Source organism: Phaethon aethereus (genome assembly GCF_964289735.1).
Source record: "Phaethon aethereus genome assembly, chromosome: 1".
NCBI lineage: Eukaryota > Metazoa > Chordata > Aves > Phaethontiformes > Phaethontidae > Phaethon > Phaethon aethereus.
Genome location: NC_138575.1, coordinates 99,465,392 through 99,483,422, shown reverse-complemented (window position 1 = coordinate 99,483,422; position 18,031 = coordinate 99,465,392). Strand labels below are relative to the sequence as shown.

Genomic DNA, 18,031 nt, shown 5'->3' with positions numbered 1-18,031 from the left:
GATTTCACTTGGGCATTTTTATCTTAATAGAAAAAAGATTTCCAACCACTTCTACTTTTCTTCTAGGGATACCAACTACAGTATACTAGCTCCTGCCTACCCATGCACAAAACGAGGCTCATAAATGACTGAAAGGGACTTCTGGAGGTTATCCAATCTGATCTCCAGATGAAAGCAGGGCCAACTTTGAAGTCCGATCAGATTGCTCAGGGTCACACCATAGCCAGGTTCTGAATATATTCAAGGGCAGAGATTCCACAACCTATTTCAGTGCTTCATTCTCCGCGTGGGAAAACATATTGCTAACACATTAGTAGAATTTCTCTTGTTGTAGCTTATGTCTGTTGCCTCTTATCCTTTCCCTACACACGTCTAAGGAGAACATGTCTTCATGTTCTCTCTCACCTCCTATTAAACAGTCATAGCAAGCAATTAGGATCCCCAGCTTTCCTGAAAGCTGAACAAACTCACTTCTCAGCCCCTCTTCATACATCATGCGCTGATGACTCCTTATCTTAGTGGCCTTCCATCAGACACCTCCGCATCTGCCTCGTACTTAGGAGCACAAAACTGGGCACAGTACTCCAGATGCAGTCTCACAAGCTCCCAATAGCAAAGAATAATTCCTTCCTTCAACTGGCTGATCATGCTCAGTATGCTCTTCACCTTTTACACCACAAAGGCACATACTGACCCACAAGCTCCCCTGTGTTCTTTCCTGTAAAGCTGCTTTTCACCAGTTAGCACCACATCTATGCTGCTGCATGGGGTCATTCCACCCCAGAAAGACTAGGCATTTGCTTTTGTTGAGTTTCATGAGGTTTCTGCCAGCTATTTCTGCAGCCCACAAACATCCCACTCCATTAGCCCCAGCCTCCAGCACATCAGTTGCCAGCTGCATCCACAACCTTGCTGCAAATGCACTACTGACACGGAAGATTGGTTGAAATGCAGACAAATTCCCCCTGCACCAATCCTTAACGGCATGCCACCAGTAACAAGCCACCAGGTGGACTTTGTACAGCTGATCGCAAGTCCAGCATTACACACAATTTTTCACTCACTTAATCCACTTACCTAAACCATAGCTCACCAATTTGGCTACAAGGGCATTTTAGGAAACCCTGTTAAAAGCCTCTCAAGGTTAGCAACACTCACTGTTCATCCTTTGTCCACAGTCTTGTCCTACGTACTTACAGCAATCAATTCAGGACATCTTTCCACAGCAGCCTCAAATTGTAGAGACACCACAACTCCCTTTCCTCACTTACTTCAGTTTTCACCTTATTCACAGCCACATCAATTTATCACACCTAGGGCATGCCTCCGGAATCTTGGAAAACACAGCTGTAGAGTAGCTCTCAAAAGACATCACCGAGGGACCTTTCACTCACAGCTCCACAAAGTCCTAGAGTCCTCACCTCTTCCTGTATGGCAGAACACGCTCAGCAGAATCTTTAGGAGACCTTTCATGAAGCTTACACAAACTTTCTCGACAGTTTACATTCTGATTTGTCAGAAGGTAACATAAGTTAAATGTTCATGTGAAAACACTGATGCATCAACTGTGATAATGAATCTGGTTACTGTTAAGTTCAATGGCTGTAAAATAGTAAGGCTTTTGACTATAGTCTTATACATACAGCATCATAGATCTGTTTGGGTTGGAAGGGACCTTAAAAATAATTAGTTCCAACCCCTTGCCATATAAGCTACATGTAAAGGCTTGAACTACCTCCAATACCACCAATTGCTGAAACACAGCTACACAGAACTTAATATACTTCTTCCTATACAGGCTATCCTGTATAAATGCATATATTGCACTTGGTAGTTACCAGAGGAAACTATTTTATGCTATCTCATCGAAACATTCAACAGGATGCATTTCCATCTCCTAAGAAGTGATTAATGATATGGTCACAACCAAATTCTTGTGGTTGATTTCTTTAGATCTGTAGTGCCTCTTTAAATGTTCAAGTACCTTAAGGAAGTCATATCAAAATTACTTCCGTTTCAAGAAAGTTTACCTTTTCAAGTCAGAAGTACATTGCAGTGTTAAAGCACAGAAGTAGCATAACTGGTGAAAAGCCAAGCAGTGGGGTTTTATAATATATGTATTATCAATCTTTAAAAATATGTTCAAAAATGGAATTAAGCTTAACAGCTCTTCACCTTTGCTTCTCTGACCTCTAGTAATAAACTTCAGCAGAGTTGATTAAGTATATTTCTACTGTGGCAAAGGCTAACGGATGATGTAGGAGAAATTAAAAGCTGCAACAGAAGTGGGCAAAGAATGCGCACGCAAGACAGGATTACCAAAAATTTAAGTCAAACACCAATTTGTAGTCTTTAAGTCAAGGGCTACTGAAAGTAACAGATCCAAAGGTAACTAACAAATTGATCAAGCCAGCTCCGTTTGTTTCTTCCACTCATCTCTATGCACATCAACTATGGAGACCTGTTTGACTAGCCTTTACTCACCTTTTAACAAGTATGGTTTTTTGGTAGATTGCCATTTCAATGACTTAAAATTCTGCACACACCACTGCATTACAGTGATAGCACTAGCACCTTCTAAGTATTTAAAACAACAGTCACTTCAGGAAAGCATTCTGTTCAAACTAATCCCAGGAAGATAGTAAAGACAAGTTTAAAAACTATCATGTTATACCAGCCTTGACTAATAGAAAAGGAGAAAACAATGATCCTCTGTAGTCATACAAAGGTATCTTAAAGGCCAGATAATTAAAATCTGATGGGGGGGGGGGGGGTATGTTAGTAAGAGCCATCTATTGCTGCAGGTATTCCTAGTACATCAGTCAACACAAGCTACACTTGATTAGCCTTCATGTTGAGAAAGCCAGAACAGACTATTTTAAGATACTAAAAATTGAAATTAAAAGCACTTCTACTTCTGTACACTACTTGAAAAACAACTGAAAAGAAGCAAAAATATTGAACAGAAGATTGCAGTAGTGATTAAAGAGGACAGTCTGGAAGCTCATTACTTTTCATTACCTGAACTAATAGTGACCTTCTTGATAACACGGTGATGTTAAACTTTACCTGCTCAGTTTTCCACACTTGAGGAAGACGCAGGTAAAAGGACAGGACAGAAACTTAAGTTTCAAGGCTTAGGAAGTTTTTATTCCTGCTCCTAGTTTTATTCTACTGGTACCTGGATAGAAAGACCAAATTTCAAGTTCACATTTGAAGCAGTCCCAAGTCTAAAAGTTACCTGAAAAAAAATGGAAAGATGAGAAAAATAACTGTTGAAGCATTCACCTGTTGGATAATTTTAAAAAAAGGTTTTCTTGTTTTTCTGGTTTTCTAACTATGACTTGGAAGTTACTATTCTATGCCTTGAAGTCCTTCACCATGAGCCTGTGTACTAAGCTGTTCAGTGAGCAATTACTGGCCTAGCCTTTCCAGAACCAAGGCAAATATTGGCCATGAGCACCCTCAACAGTCTTACTCATACATACCTCCACCTCATTTTAACCCACTATTTTACATCTTTACTGTCTTTTCACATCCATGGGAGCAAGACAAGCTGCCACCTAACAAATTTTTCATCTCCCCTCACTTTATAGACAGAAACATGATAATAATTTTCCCTGACATAGTCTTTTACTGCACATTTTGCTGTTTAATTGCTCCTCATTTATTCCCTTGCATTTTACCCATATTCAGCTATTCCAATTTTCTCCTTCTTAGCTATTTCTTGGGATTTCTTCCCATACTTACATGATACTCTTTCCCAGGCAAACCACCTTTCTAACCAGAAATTAAGAATAGCTTTAATGGCCCTTTTACCTCTAACAAGAAAGTCTGGTGAACCTCTCTCATGCCTAATCCAGTAATTCATCACCTTCTATATCCTCTCAATAAAAATACATTACTGCATTTCCAACAGGCACTGAATGTAACTGTCCTTCAAATAAGAAGGAATCTTGTTTTAGGTAAGCTAACCCTACCAAAAAAACCCCATACAAAACCTCATATAGAACCATAGAATGGTTTGGGTTAGAAGGTACCTTTAAAGATCATATACACACCCCTCTCTTCAAACAAGAAGAAAAAACAACAATGGCATAACAAAAAAAATAAGTAATTGCACCTATAGCTGTTTTTCTACACAACCAAGAATTTGGCCATTCAGTTAGTATACAACTATCGGGTCCCTAAGAAAATTCATCACAGGAACTTCTGCATTAATAACTATATAATAGCCAGTATAGCAGTCATCAGGATAAAAAAAAAGTTCAAATAGTCCTGATTCCATACACATTTATTTAAAGTTGGAAACAAGAAGTCCAAGTACAAACAGTGCTAGAGCAAAGTAATCTGTCATCACACAGCTCATCTTTAAGGGGCAATATATCAGGACTCCATAGTAAGCAGGCAACAGAAGCAATCTCAGCACTCTCACTTCTTTGCAGACTTCTCACCAGTCTGTAGCCATACGTTTTGATAAAGAACTCTGGACAAGGCTGCATTCAACCACAGGACAACAAACTACCCACAGGACAGGGTCAAACTACCTCCAACAAGCTGGTGCAACATGGGATGGAAAGTAAAACTCTTCAAGTTTATTGCTCTTCAACCGATAACTGAGTCAACACTAAAAACAGACCACATTTACTAACAGCACTGCAGCTGGTTGGCTCTTCGCAAGATTATCTCCTCCCAGTTTGTACACCAGGTTTTGCATTTCTATTACCCTACTTCCATTCGCTACTGATTTTGATTCTAAAAATTGAGATTTGGACTTTTAATTCTAGAGCTTCTAACTCACTTTTTCTTTGAGATCCACAAATGCTACTTATTAGCCCCACATGCTGCCTACTGAAGCCACACAGCCCCAATTCCTTTTCCCTTTTCACAGCAGATGCATTTAAGTATGTGATGTTGCATACCTTAAAAGCTCTACCACCAGCACCTGAAGGGTAATCAGCTGTTACAGATGCTCTGTAAAGGCAACATATTTTTTCTTCTCCCAATACAGAACAATCCTTTGTTTCCCAGTATCACCCTGGGAGCACTACTACATAATGGGGGTGGGAGAAACAACAATCTAGATTTGACCATATTTCTCTACAGGATACTTCACTCTAATCTTACAAGAAAAAAAAATCCTGCTAGAGCCTTCTTTTGTTCAGTACCAAACAGTCTTATGTCATGGAATATCATTAAGTTACTTAAGGAGGCAAGAAAAACATATTGTTTAAATTAAGAGACTGTTCAACCTTTATGTAGCACAAGTGGCTAAACAACCATCACAATTCTTTTATAATATTCAAAGCATTCAGATCTTAACAACTCAAATAATATTACACTTCACTTCCATATATATGGGAGTTCTTGCACGCTAGAAGCCAAAATGTTAGTTGGCATTCTCATTTTTCATCCATCCTAAAATTTATGACTACTGTAACCTTGTTTTCACCCTGTCCATGCAAGTTTTATAACCACTTCTTTCAGAGCAACTCCAACTTGTACTATTTCCATACAATGCTACAGAAAAAATTAAACTGTTTTGACTAATATTTAAATAGCAGTCAAGAATTATAAGCCTATACAATATATTTTATTAAAATCTTAGCATCTACATTTTGCCATTTTGTATTTATTTTACATGAGCACCACAGTTTAACAGTGATCTTGAACACATCTACCACAATGAAACAGAACTAAGAACCGTTCCAAAACACCACACTACATATTATATTGAGTTATCCTGAAGTACTGGCTTGTCAAACTTCTGTCTTCATTTTATGGCTAATTACCAAACAATTCAGGTTTAACTCTCCCTCTGTTTGAAATTACACTGTTATTTCTTCTGCCAGTGCAGTTGCTCCGTTTCTTCACACAGCAGTTTCATATGCTGCCCTACCTACTACATAGTTACATCAACATTTCATTCTCTCCAACTTCTCCAATACCTTCTGTAGTGTTCCTACTCCTTCTGAACTGTTGTATTGGCTCACCTAATCTCTTTTTAAAAGTACATTCATGTCCGTACCCTTTTCAAAAAATAAATGCATATTCAGACATGAATTTCTAAACTTTCATCATTGCCTTTTACATACAAAGAGGAAAAAATACATTCTGTTGTCTGTTTGAACTCTCTATCACACTTTCCCATTTCCAAGGTAGTACCATGATGTGCCTGACCTCATTTTTGTCATGACTTACCCTGAACATCATAAAAAAGTTTCTAGTCAAATCGACTGTTCTGGTCAACAGTTACTTAGGAATTTCCTTTTTATTTGCAACTCTATTTTTGTATACGGTAGACTGTATACTTGTATGTGTCCACATATTTATAATCCAACCCTTCCCACTCCACTACAGTCTGGAGTTCTATACTCCAGGCTGCTTTAAAAAAAAAAATTCAATGGTTATTTAAAAACATATGCCCCAAAACCACTTCTGTGTGTAGCCTTACTGAGAAGCTTCGCATAATGAACAACTCAGATCCGAAAAAAAAATTATTTCCTCAATGAAGTCCCTGAAATATGCATCTTGTATATTTTTCCTTTCTATTCACCTCACTTAATTCTGCTTAGTTTTTAATTCATGCTTACATTCCAAAAAACTTTGTAAAAAGCTTTATCCCTGTCTGCAAACTAATGAGGCACTGAAATTACAAGGAAGTCACTATTTACTAGCACACAGGTCCTCGTATACAGCATAGCTGAAAAATATTTGCCACTAATTTAGTTTACAGATTAAAGGTTATGATAACAACATACATCCCCCCTAGTCCAAAGCTACACTGAATTTGATCATGTAAGTTTAGTACATACTTCACTGCATGACACACTGTTCGATTGAGAAGTGGAAGAATTACTTGCACATGCAAGCTGAACCTGATAGTCTCGTTCTCCTAAAGAGAATAGTATTTATTAAAGCATTAATTATTTTTATTAAAAAATCCAAAAGTTGCTGTTATTTCAGATTCCACATACATTTTCTCTCTTCCTCGCCCCTTCAGGTTTTTTTGCTAGATTGCTGGGGTTTCTCTGACGAATTATAGATCAAATAAATCATCATTTCTAGCTTTCAAATCAAAAATGATTGCATAAAAATTGACTTGATTTTATACTGAAGATTTTCTACTAGGGTTGGTTGAGTTTTTTTTGCAGTGCCATTTTCAATTCTTCCCTTTGCTAGCATGATCGGAATTGACCAACCAGTAGGAAGAATGGTGACCAAAACTAGGCAGCAGTTCCAGGCTCCGTCAACATCAAATCATGCTCAAAATGCATTTACAAGCACTCTTAAAAGCTATAATCATTACTTTTTTTTTTCCTTTACACTCACCTGTTGCAGTTACAGAGATAACAAAAACAATAGTGGGAAATTTCAGGGCCAAAAAAACAAATTAAAAACTAAGATATTGATGAAAAATCATCCTCCCTGTGTTTCTAATCTCACAGTCCAGAAGTCACTGGTAGTTTCTTAAGTTTCCCCTTTATCCATAGATTAAACTTCAAAACTTTGCGCTTGAAAAAGGATGTTATTTCAACACAACATTCCTACTTTTGGCAGATATTCTGAAGCATTATCAGTCAAGTTCACATAAACTAAAAGGAATCTGGGAAGACGGACATCTGACTTGCACTCATCACGACTAAAATAGTAAGGCACTGCATGACACAGCACACAGATGCTCTTAACTTCATTGTTACTATTATCTTCACCTTTACACGTAAAAATAGCTTGGCAAGGTTATGTCAAGTCTGCAACTTGACCTTTTTAATCGCAAAAGGGCAGAAATCACCCTGAACAAAAGGAAGAGAAAAAACTGCTATTTCAAGAAGTTTGCCAACCCTATGAAAACTAAGTCTCCAAGCATTAAGAAAGACTTTGAAAAGTAGCACCTTCTTAATATTGAAAAACTCCATTTACCACAAATAGAGCCAAATACTGTCTAATAAGAGTTTGTTATCGACTAAAAACTCCATGGTTATATGTGTGGGAAATCGTTGGATGTATTTTAAAGAGGAAGAAAAATAGCTCTTTAACACATTTAAAAACATTCAGCCAAGCAGCTCCAGAAAACATACAGGAAGGCAACAGATGTTGTTTCAGTTACTTCAACAGCAACTTAGTTTAATAGCTGATGATCTATTAAAAATATGATAGATGTCAATTTAGGGACTTAATCCTGTAGCCAGGACATACTCTATGCAACACAGAAAAATTTCTGCATAAGCAATTCAACTTTTAGATCACTTCCCTAATATAATCTTCTTAAAAGAAGCATCCCAGTAATCTCCAGCTAAGGAGAGTCACCTAGTCCCACTGAACTCCTGTGCTGTAACAGCTACTGCAGTTGTTATTTAGCTTGACTAGAACCAAATCTGTCCCCTCAACAAAATATATGTGAGCACGTTAGCTCTCAGTAAATTGAAATAGTAACAGGTTCATCATCTGAACAAGGAATGAAGGTGAACTACTTATTGTTCCTCCTCTGAAATAAACCCTATGTACATGAAGATCCGCCTTTCTGTCTTTCCCATACTTGCCTTTCTTTAGGGACAGACAGAACATACACCATTTAACAAGGTTCTCTTTCAGCAAATGCATGTGTTAAGCCTAAATTAGTAATAACCATCTTTTCTGAAAGCTACATCATTGCCAGACGGGGGAGACTATTACATGCAAGAGCACAATCTTTCAGCAGCAGTGCCTCAACTGCCTCCCTGAAAGGGCATTTCTCAGATACTATACAACTGCTTTATGATGGCATGGCTTGCAAGTTCCTCAGTATTTTTATCACATGAGCCTCCAGAGACTACCTCCTCTAACTTGTTCCTCCTTCCTTCAAGAGGGAAAGGACACTGTGTATGCTATAATACAATATCCTTGCCAACTATTCATTACTGCATTGGGAATACAACAGCAGGATGATGTTTGATGTTTCGATGTGCTCTTGCCCAAGTCCACTTTGTTTCCTCATCTTCCGCTGCCGTAAAAATGACACTACACACACTACATTGTATGCAGTAAAAAAAAAAAAAAAAAATTACAGTAAAATAAAATCCTGTTCCGGTTTAGTTTCCAACTGCTACGTCGCTTGCTTGTTTTCCACAGGAATAAGCACGGGTGGCGTGGGTATTTTCTTACGGGTGGTCCCATTAAGCCACACGGGCCGCCGCAGCACCCCCAGGAGTAGCTGCTCAAGATGGGGGTGATGCAGGCTTGGCAAATCCGTCCTCTCAAGAAGACATAAGCGATCTAAACCCAAAAGCCTCGAGTCACTAGCACCCATTTCACTCTAATTAAGGGGAAACAACGACGCACGCCAACGGCAGCCGCAGCCAGGAGCATACCGCTCCAGCGCCGAGGCGCTCCCGGAGAACAGGCGGACCGCCCCCCCCCCCCGGCTTTCTAGGGCCTGGGGCGGGGGGAGCAGCCCTCCATTTCCGCAAACAAGCGAAAGCCCGCCGTTCCGGGCGGGAATTACGGCGGAGAGCCCCGGCCCCGCCACAGGCGGACAAACTTCCCCCGCTGACCTGCCCCGGGCTGCCACTAGCCCCGCCGGACGGCGGGGAGCCGGCCGCCGAAGGAAACTTCAGGATAACGGTGCCCGGCCGCGGCAAGGGAATCCAACGGCCGGCGGAACAACCCTCCCCGCCCCACCGCGGCCTCCCGGCACCCGCTCCTACCGGCGAGGCCGGCAGCGGCCACGGGGCGAGGGCGCGTCCCAGCGGCGGCGGTAGCGGGGGGTGTCTCGGAGAGAGAGAGTGGGGAAAGCGCCCGGCGCGGTGCGGGCTCCGGCTCCGACCCTACGCCCGCCGCCGACCCCCTCCTCCCCAGTCGCTGCCGAGGGAAGCTTCCGCGAACCCCGGGTACGTCCCGGCCGGCAGGCCGCCGCCGTCCCGCCCCGCCGGGCGCGCACACAAAGTTTCCCCCAACTCGGCCGAGTCCCCCGGCGCTGCCGGGGCTCGGGTTTCTCTCCTCCTCCTCCCGCCCCCGCGCCCTGCCCCGGCCGCCAACGGGAGGAAAAAAAAAAGTTTCACTTACTGCAGCAGAAGCGAGACAAAACCAGCCCCAGCAGCCCCAGCGCCGGCCCGGGAGGCACCGCCGAGCGGAGCCGCCGCCGCTGCTGCCTCCGCCGCTGCCACCACCACCGAGAGGAGGCACCGCCACCGGCTGCTGGAAAAAGTTCCCGGCGGGCGGGAGGAGCCGGCAAAGGGGGGAAACCAGCGGCAGCCTCCGCAGCAGCTTCGGCCCCTGCCATGCTCCGGGCTCGGCTCCCAGTCGCCGCCGCTACGACTCTCACTCCCGCTCCGCCACCAGCCGCCGCCCCGCACCGGGTGCGTGTGTCACTGAGCAGGGAGGCGCTGCGCGCCGCTCCCCGCCCTCCTCAGTGCGGGCCACACCACCCCGCCTCGGGGAAGGGGGGGGAGGGAGGCGTGTGCCGTGCGCGTCTACCTCGACCCCTGCCCGCCCCACCCTTTTCCACACGCCCCGGGGCAACTCGCCTCGCCCCCCGCCTCTCTCGGCCCGCTCTGTGGACTCGCAGACGCGCCCGCGCACCGGGGGGAAAAGAGGGGTTCCCTGTGGCAACGCAGGCGGCGCGGGCAGCTGGTGGGGTAGGGGGGTGCCACAGTGTCCTCCCCCGGGGGGGGGCTGTTGGTACGTCCCGTCCCGCCCCCTCCCCCCGCCCCTCCCGCCACCGCCCCGAGCGTGGTCCGGGGCGCCGCGCGACCCGACCGCCCGCCTTGGCTCACAGCCCGCCCCCGCCTTCTGCCCCCCGCCTCCCGCGGCTGCCTCCTCCTCCCCCGGCCCGCTTCGACCCTGCAGGGATGGGAGGCTTCGCCACGCGTCCTCTCAGCCGTTGTCCGGCGCACGCCGGCCGCGGGCCCCGCTGAGGCAGCGGGGTGCCCTGCGGCCGAGGGATGCCGTGCGGCCGGGCCTGGCGGTGGCTGCCCCACGGCCTGTGGACCGGTCTGCAGCGCGTGTCCCGGGCGGGGTCCCCCGGGGGGCGGCGGGGGACGGGCCGCAGCCCGCTCCGCCAGGCGCCGGGTGCGGTCACGGGCGTTCCCGTTCGCCCGGCCGCCGGGGGCGGGCGCTCAGGGCCGCAGCCGGGCTGCCCCGGAGGCGCGGGGGTCCGGCCGGCGCGGCTCCCCCCCTGGCGGGACGGGTCGCTCCCTCCTCCACCGCGGGGCCCGGCCGCTGCGGGGCCGGGACGCAGCAGGTCCTGCGCTGGGCCGTGGGGCCCCTGGCAGCGGGCGCTCGGCTGTGGCCCCGTGGTGCCCCCTCATCGCTTGCTCTGCTGTCGGCAAACCCCTGTGGGAGGCATGTAACGCGCTGCCCCGTCACCATCCAGCACCTCCCAGCACGGCTTGTGCGGGCATCCCGGCAGCCTCGGCGGAGCATCGAGCGCACGGGTGCGGAAAGGTGCGGGCCCCGTCCTAAGCCCGCAAGAGACGGCTGTGCCCGAAGGCAGGCTCTGGCAGAGCTAAGGGGTCTGAAACCATCTGGGAGCGGAGCGAGCCCTGTGCAGAACTCACGGAGGAATACCAAATATAGCCCTGGCAGAGGGGCCTGCGGGGTCCGGGGGGCAGCAGGGAGGGTTTCTGTCACGCCAGTGCCTGCAGGGATTCTTGGCTGTGGCACAGCACATAGCTTTGCTCTGGGTAAGGCTGTCGTGGATGAGGTCAGAGCTGCTCCGCTCCGGAGGCAGTGGTGATGCCCCAGCCACAGACAAGAGACCAATGCCATATGTAAGATGGCAGGGCAAGGTGGCCGCTCTGAGGTGACGAGGGGATTCATGCCTTTGCCCAAGGTCCCAGGAGTCCATCTAAGGGCTGTCTCGGAATTAGAGCAGGCTGTAACCAGGTCACAAAATTAAAGGTGACTTTTCTAGGAAATACACTTTCTTTGCTGCGTCTCAGCCCTGATCTGAATGTCAGTGGTGTGGGCACAATGTCAATGGATGTATCCCCAAATCCCATTTTCTATAGCAAAATACAGAAGCTCGGAAGAATGGTGTTGAGAGTCTTGCTTCTTTACAATCTAGGTGTGCTTTTTCATTTCAGATGCTCTATCCTTGCAAAACTGCAAGGAAGATATTGAATAGCAGTGTGTACCAGACCTGCTCCAAGACTTCTACTGGGAGCAGGTTCCATATAAGGCCCACATTTTCTACAACACAGTCTAATACTTGATAGTTTCCTTCAACGGTGGGCATGAACAGCAGTTTCTCTCAAAGCTACGCCTGGCTAAGCTTATCAGATGCTCGCAATAGTACGCTCATCCAGTCTTCAGCTACACTGAATGTTTGCCAATTAACTGGCCTCATTAATTTGTAGCTGTGAAACAAAACGCGGTTCAGGCAAAGAGTTACTAGGGGCAAACTGCTAGCTGTGATGCACGTTCGACGTTCAGCAACGTTTTGCTAGGCAAACCAACATAACTGAGAGGACTCTCAAAGCTTTGTGAAATCGTTGTGATTCTGGAAGTCCAATCCTCAGCCAGTACAAAACTCTTCTCACGCCAATTTGCTCTGGGTTCGGGACTCAGGATTGCTCAGGTGGTACAGCGGATCTTGTCCAGAAGTGTGTAAACAGGTTTGTATGACAGTTTGTTTAGAGGAAAAAAAGGACATTTTCCCACTCTGCAGATACTTTTGAAGCCTGGTCCTTTACTTTTGTTTTGTTTGCCATTTTGATTCCGTGGAAACCAATATATTCCACCATGCCAATAAACCTGGATAAATATAATACTGAATTAATCATTAGGGCCCAATTTTTAGTTATGCTAAGAGCCTTTTTACATGGGAAAATTGATGAGCATAATTGTAGCAGAATAATTTATACTGGTATGGCTTTGCTGATGTAACATTCCAGGTAGATGTTTTAATTGGGTGTAATTATTCCATTTCCCTATATAGGCGAGTCCTAGATAGATAAATCCCCCTTTACAGTTAACAGTCGAAGCAAATTACATCTCATAATTACATTTACACCAAGTTTAAGGCACTCCTAGGATGGGCAGAAAATACAATGGGGCCATCATGTAATTGAGAGTGCAACCCTTAAAATCCTATTTGTGACAACTATAATCAAATTGTCATCTGGTATAATATTTTCATTTCTTCTCATTCCAAAACAACAAAAGCCATTAAGTCTGTTTAAAATAAAATGTTTTGAAGGCCTACCACTGAAATATGTACATCGATTCATGCAGGCTAAGGAAGCAAATGCACTTTGTCATATTTAAACAGAACTGTGCCCAGTCTGTAGGTAACATCTTCCAGTGCCAGATTCAGCACTGTTGTAATCAGGCATCCTGGGGCCTTTGTGATACAAAAGGAAATTTCACTTCATGATATCAAGGCTAAATTTGGCTCCCCAATGCTTAGAACACTGCTGAAGGCATGGTGCTCCAAACAATTAATCTTGCATAATATTGAATAAATGCATATAGGACACACTGGGTCAGTTCTTGTAAATCCGTTGTTACTGGCATATTTTTTCCATAAAAAGATGGTTTTCCACAGTTGGCAGCAGTCCTGTTCAAAAGCGTCTTTGAGCCGTAGAAACACAAAAGACTGTACTTTATTTCCAGTCCATATTTCCCTCTCTTTCTGGCCATTGTCCACCCACCTGCCCTTCCCCCCGCCAAGAAAAAAAGCCCTTACCCTTAATTTAGACCAGGGCGTTTGGCAAGCATTTACTTCTCCGTTCTTAACCCTTTTGGTCATTTGAAAACAAAGTCCTGAAGTAGTGTGAAATTAACTTATATGCATAACATTTGAAGTGACAGCGCAAATTCCCACTGGAATGAAGGGCTATTCACTTTGGTGTGAATCGGCAAACAGAATTGTAGCAGAACAATGTGCTTTTCTGAAAACTCTCGCTTCCATTCGAATGGATGGGACGGGGCCTCCCTGGCGATGCTTGCGTACCACCACTCGTTATGACCCTTTAAACTAAAGCGACACCAAACCAACCCCAAAGAAAACCTGCCTTTTTTTCCACGCGCTTCCAGCTGGATGAGATATTTAGCCTGTTATTACACAGCCTTTCTGCAACTTGCGAACAGGTGGTTCTGTTTCTCCATCATTCCTCCTGCGGAAGTCAGAATAGTTGTGTCTCTGGGCATGCCTCAGGAAAACGGCAGCCAGAGTTACTGTTTTCTGTGCTGTACGGAGAAAGGTGCCTGTCCAATTCCTTGTCTAGAGAGCCAGGGAAAAGCATCTCTCTAGGCTGTGCGGCAGGCATGATTGACAGCAGTTCCAGCAAGACCAAAGAACGTGGGCTGCATATTCATGTGCATGTGTCTCCTCACCCAGCGGTGGACTCGGCGCTCTGATCATCCATGAACATCTTTGGGAAGGGCTCAGACAACACCCCACAGTGCACAGAGTTTGGCTTATCACTGGTAAATTATGTTTTTAATAGTGTTGGATACATTTAGGAATTTTGGGGGGAAGGACGCTCAATAGCAATGACTGTTATTAAGAAATTACTAGGATTAAGAATATATTGTGAAGTTGGATTGTTCTCATGTTTCCCAGCTCTTTGCATACAGTATGATGCAAAATGATGCAAAATAATGCAAAATGGTCTGGGTTGTCATCTCGTAGAAAAATATATCAAAATATTTTGATTCAAATCATAAGCAAGCTTCGCCAAGAATAACATACATACAGTGGCATGGTATATGATATTTATAATGTCCATTTTCCCGATACTTTGCTTATTAGAGATGACATACTTAAATCTTGTTTCAATCAAAAACTATCCCTTTAAGGAGAAATCTGAGTGACTGACTTCCTCTTCATTGCCAAGTACAATTATAAAACTGGTTTTCTTGAACAGAGTGGCCCTGCTCTCACACTTCTGTGCAAGAACTTTTATGTGTCTCAGAAAATTCCCAAAGCTCATGCTTTTTTCACAAAAGAGTTACTTTTGTGAAGTAACTCTTCTGCAGTTACTTACAATATGCAGTTACTGACAATAAACAACAAATGCAGTTACTGGCAATAATCTCCCTGCAATGTGATGTTTCATACCCATGGTCGGGAGTACATATCATCCAGTCTACAATGCAACTGAGATTCCTGTAGTCTCAGCCACGAAGTTCAAGACTCCCAGCCAACAAAGTAAATTCCTCATGCATTTCTGACAGACAAAAAATAATAGGTGACAAAATGGTATGGTTTCCAGTTGGTTGCCACATACCTCATTAAGAAAGAGGACAGAAAACTTAAGGATTCCTCTCGGAAGAATATTTGCAAGACAATGCTTCCTCTGTTTTCTCTCTGCTCTGCTTCCCTTTACTGTAGTCTCTTGCTCTCCTGTATGCCTGTTTTCTTGCCTTTCTCTCTTCCTCTTTAACTATTTATGTACACTTATATTGAATTGTGATATTTTATACTAATACATACAAAACACCCTTGATTCGTATGTGTCTGTGTGGACAAATGCACGGTTTGCTTATTTTGTTCTAAAACTACCACCTTTCTTTCCAGGCACAAGCATTAGATACTTAAGATGAGCACAGGAAGGCAAGAGAGAGAAAAGTGAAGGGAACGGGGGGGAGAAGAGAGGAAGAAGAGAGAGGGCTGTTACCATGATGTTTTGGAAGCAGGAGTGTAGTGTTACAGTTAGAAAGGAAGGAAGAAACCCAAAGGACCGTACTCCGATCTATAGCTGGGGAGTAGCTGGTGTAGCAAAGGGAGGATGCTAAATCTCACTTTTCATGTCATTCACCCTGGGGATGCTCCCTAGCCAAAACTATTAGCCAGAAGCCAAGGGTGTTGTCAGTCTGCTTGGGTGCCAATTGGACATCCCTATACTGCCGTCCCACTTTCCTGCCCTTGGCAGCGGGTCTTGGTCTCCAGTGGCCAAAAAGATGCCCCCAGGCACACCTCCACACTTCCCTGCATGAGAAGGAGACGCTGACCTGCCCCTTCATCCAGCCCCTCCGTGGTATGCTGGTGGAGGAGAGGTAATTACCCAAGACAGTCCTGGTTCAGCTCTGTTAGAGGATTCTTGCTGTCCCGGTAGATGTTGTCTCATAACTAAAAAAAAACCCCAAAATGGATCTGCTTTTCTAGGCTCAAAAAGAGGAACGATGACTTCCGAAAACAAAAATTTGTATCCCAAGGAGGTCACAATTTTACAGTGCATACCTACATTTCACAGTGATGTTTTCATTGTCCCGATTCACTGACATGATCCCAGCCCCCGCAGGAGGTTAGTTCTTGATTCAAGGAAAAGGGAGTCTTAACACTCATTTTAATGGGAACCTTTATTCATTTTTAGTATCAGCACTGTTACAACAGCTTCACTTAATTATGGGAGAAGAAGCAAGTTTAGAATTCCCCGGAGGAACTTGCTGGTTTTTCTACTCAGACGTACTCTCTTCATCTTCTCAACTGCTCCTCCCTTCGTCTTTTCATTTTCCTTCAGAGTGCTTATTCTTATCCTTAGAAATGAGCACATCTCGGCGAGATTTTAACTACTATAAATGGTGTCATCTTATTACTTTGCTTTTCTTCTTTTCCACTGCCTTTTCCTCTGTGGATTGAGCGTTAAATGCAGCGGGTTTTCCACAGTACGATGAGTTGAGTACACGAACCCAAAGGTTGTGCCTGCCTGTGTCCTAGGGATACGGCTTGGGTATGTAATATATGAAAGATGCATCAAGGTAAAGTCACAAGGTAACTGCAGTAACATGCTTCATTCCTGCTGCTTACATCCATGCTTTGTACTTGAAACCATAGTAACTTCCACGGATTCAAAAACCACTGTAAGATTGAAACATGCCATGGTTCACTAAGAAAAAGTCGCCTTATTATGTCTGTAAGTTTCTGCGATACGAAGCCTGTGTACATTGCAGTTTCTATTATGCCATTTTAAAAATACCTATAAAAAATAGTGTCAGCCTGAAACTTTCAGTCTCTGAATGATTTTCAGCCTCGGAAGGTTTGAGTCTCTCAATGATTTTTGAGCACTTTTTAAGTCACATACAAATCAAGACTTTTAAAACTTTGAGTGGCAAAGAGGAATGCGTATTAATTTTAGGCAGCTATTTTTACACTTTTACATGTATAATTGAATTCAGAATTTGCCCTTCTACTTTCAATCTGAAAAGACTAGCCCAGAATGCACCTACACGCTTTTGATCCTTTGAAAAAAAAATTTGTAAACTGAAGGAACCTTATTAAACTTTAAAAAAGAAGTCTCTGTGCACAAAGAGTGCTTCATTTCTATACAGCTTTTTAATAGATGCTGTTAGAAGCCTACAGAAGATCTCTAAATCTCTGCTTTAACCTCAGCATTCATTGGTCTGTCCCAAGGCGTGTCTTTACATGAAGAGAAGTACACTGGTGCGCATAGAAAGCGTTGCTGAGGTTGAAGTCTTCATCTGCATAAATATCTTGCACCACTTCAACTATTCCCATATACAAGCAGAAGTTGCATTTATAAATAAATGAATACCCTTATTCCTATAAGGAAAAAGAGCACCTTTATTGATAATAACTAGAGGTAAATTCCAACTATGTAACTGGTTTACCTAGAAACCATCTCATGATCAAAATTGTTATGTAACAAGGAAAAAATCTGCGTAGATTAAGGGCACATGGATAGTGGATTTTTTCCCTTTGGTTATCCGGCCATAATATGGGAAAAATGTGATTTCAGTTGTGCCAAAAAAAAAATATTGCTCAGTTTTTTGGCTTTTCTAAACATTTCTGACCCTTTCAAATTAGGTCAGTTTATAAACAAAAGCATCATTTAAATGTGAAGTATCAGCGTTTCATTTTGGAAATATTTACTGTTTCATTGTTTCAGTCCTCCAGAATGACACATTCTGCCATTTGCTGGAAATTGTCCCAAATTCACAAATGCTTTGAGATTCTGGAAAAATGAGGTTTGGAGTAATATTACTGGAGGAGGGGGAAAAGGGAGGAGAAAGGGTGTGCCTACACCTTATTTGTGAGTTCACAAGGCCTGTGAATTTTTTTCCCTTAATTTATAGTAATCCACTCAGA

At 44.0% G+C, this 18,031-nt stretch overlaps 1 protein-coding gene across 1 annotated transcript in view; it reads right to left on the bottom strand.

Annotated features, from left to right (window-relative positions):
* NECTIN3 (nectin cell adhesion molecule 3) overlaps positions 1–10,258 on the bottom strand; it is a gene marked incomplete at both ends in the record, with an annotated part of 103,651 nt that extends 93,393 nt beyond the window's left edge. Inside the window, one exon of the mRNA XM_082007226.1 lies at positions 10,042–10,258. Coding sequence (XP_081863352.1) covers positions 10,042–10,258 — 217 coding nt within the window. The remainder of the gene's footprint in view (positions 1–10,041) is intronic.
* Between the last annotated feature and the right edge of the window lie 7,773 nt (positions 10,259–18,031).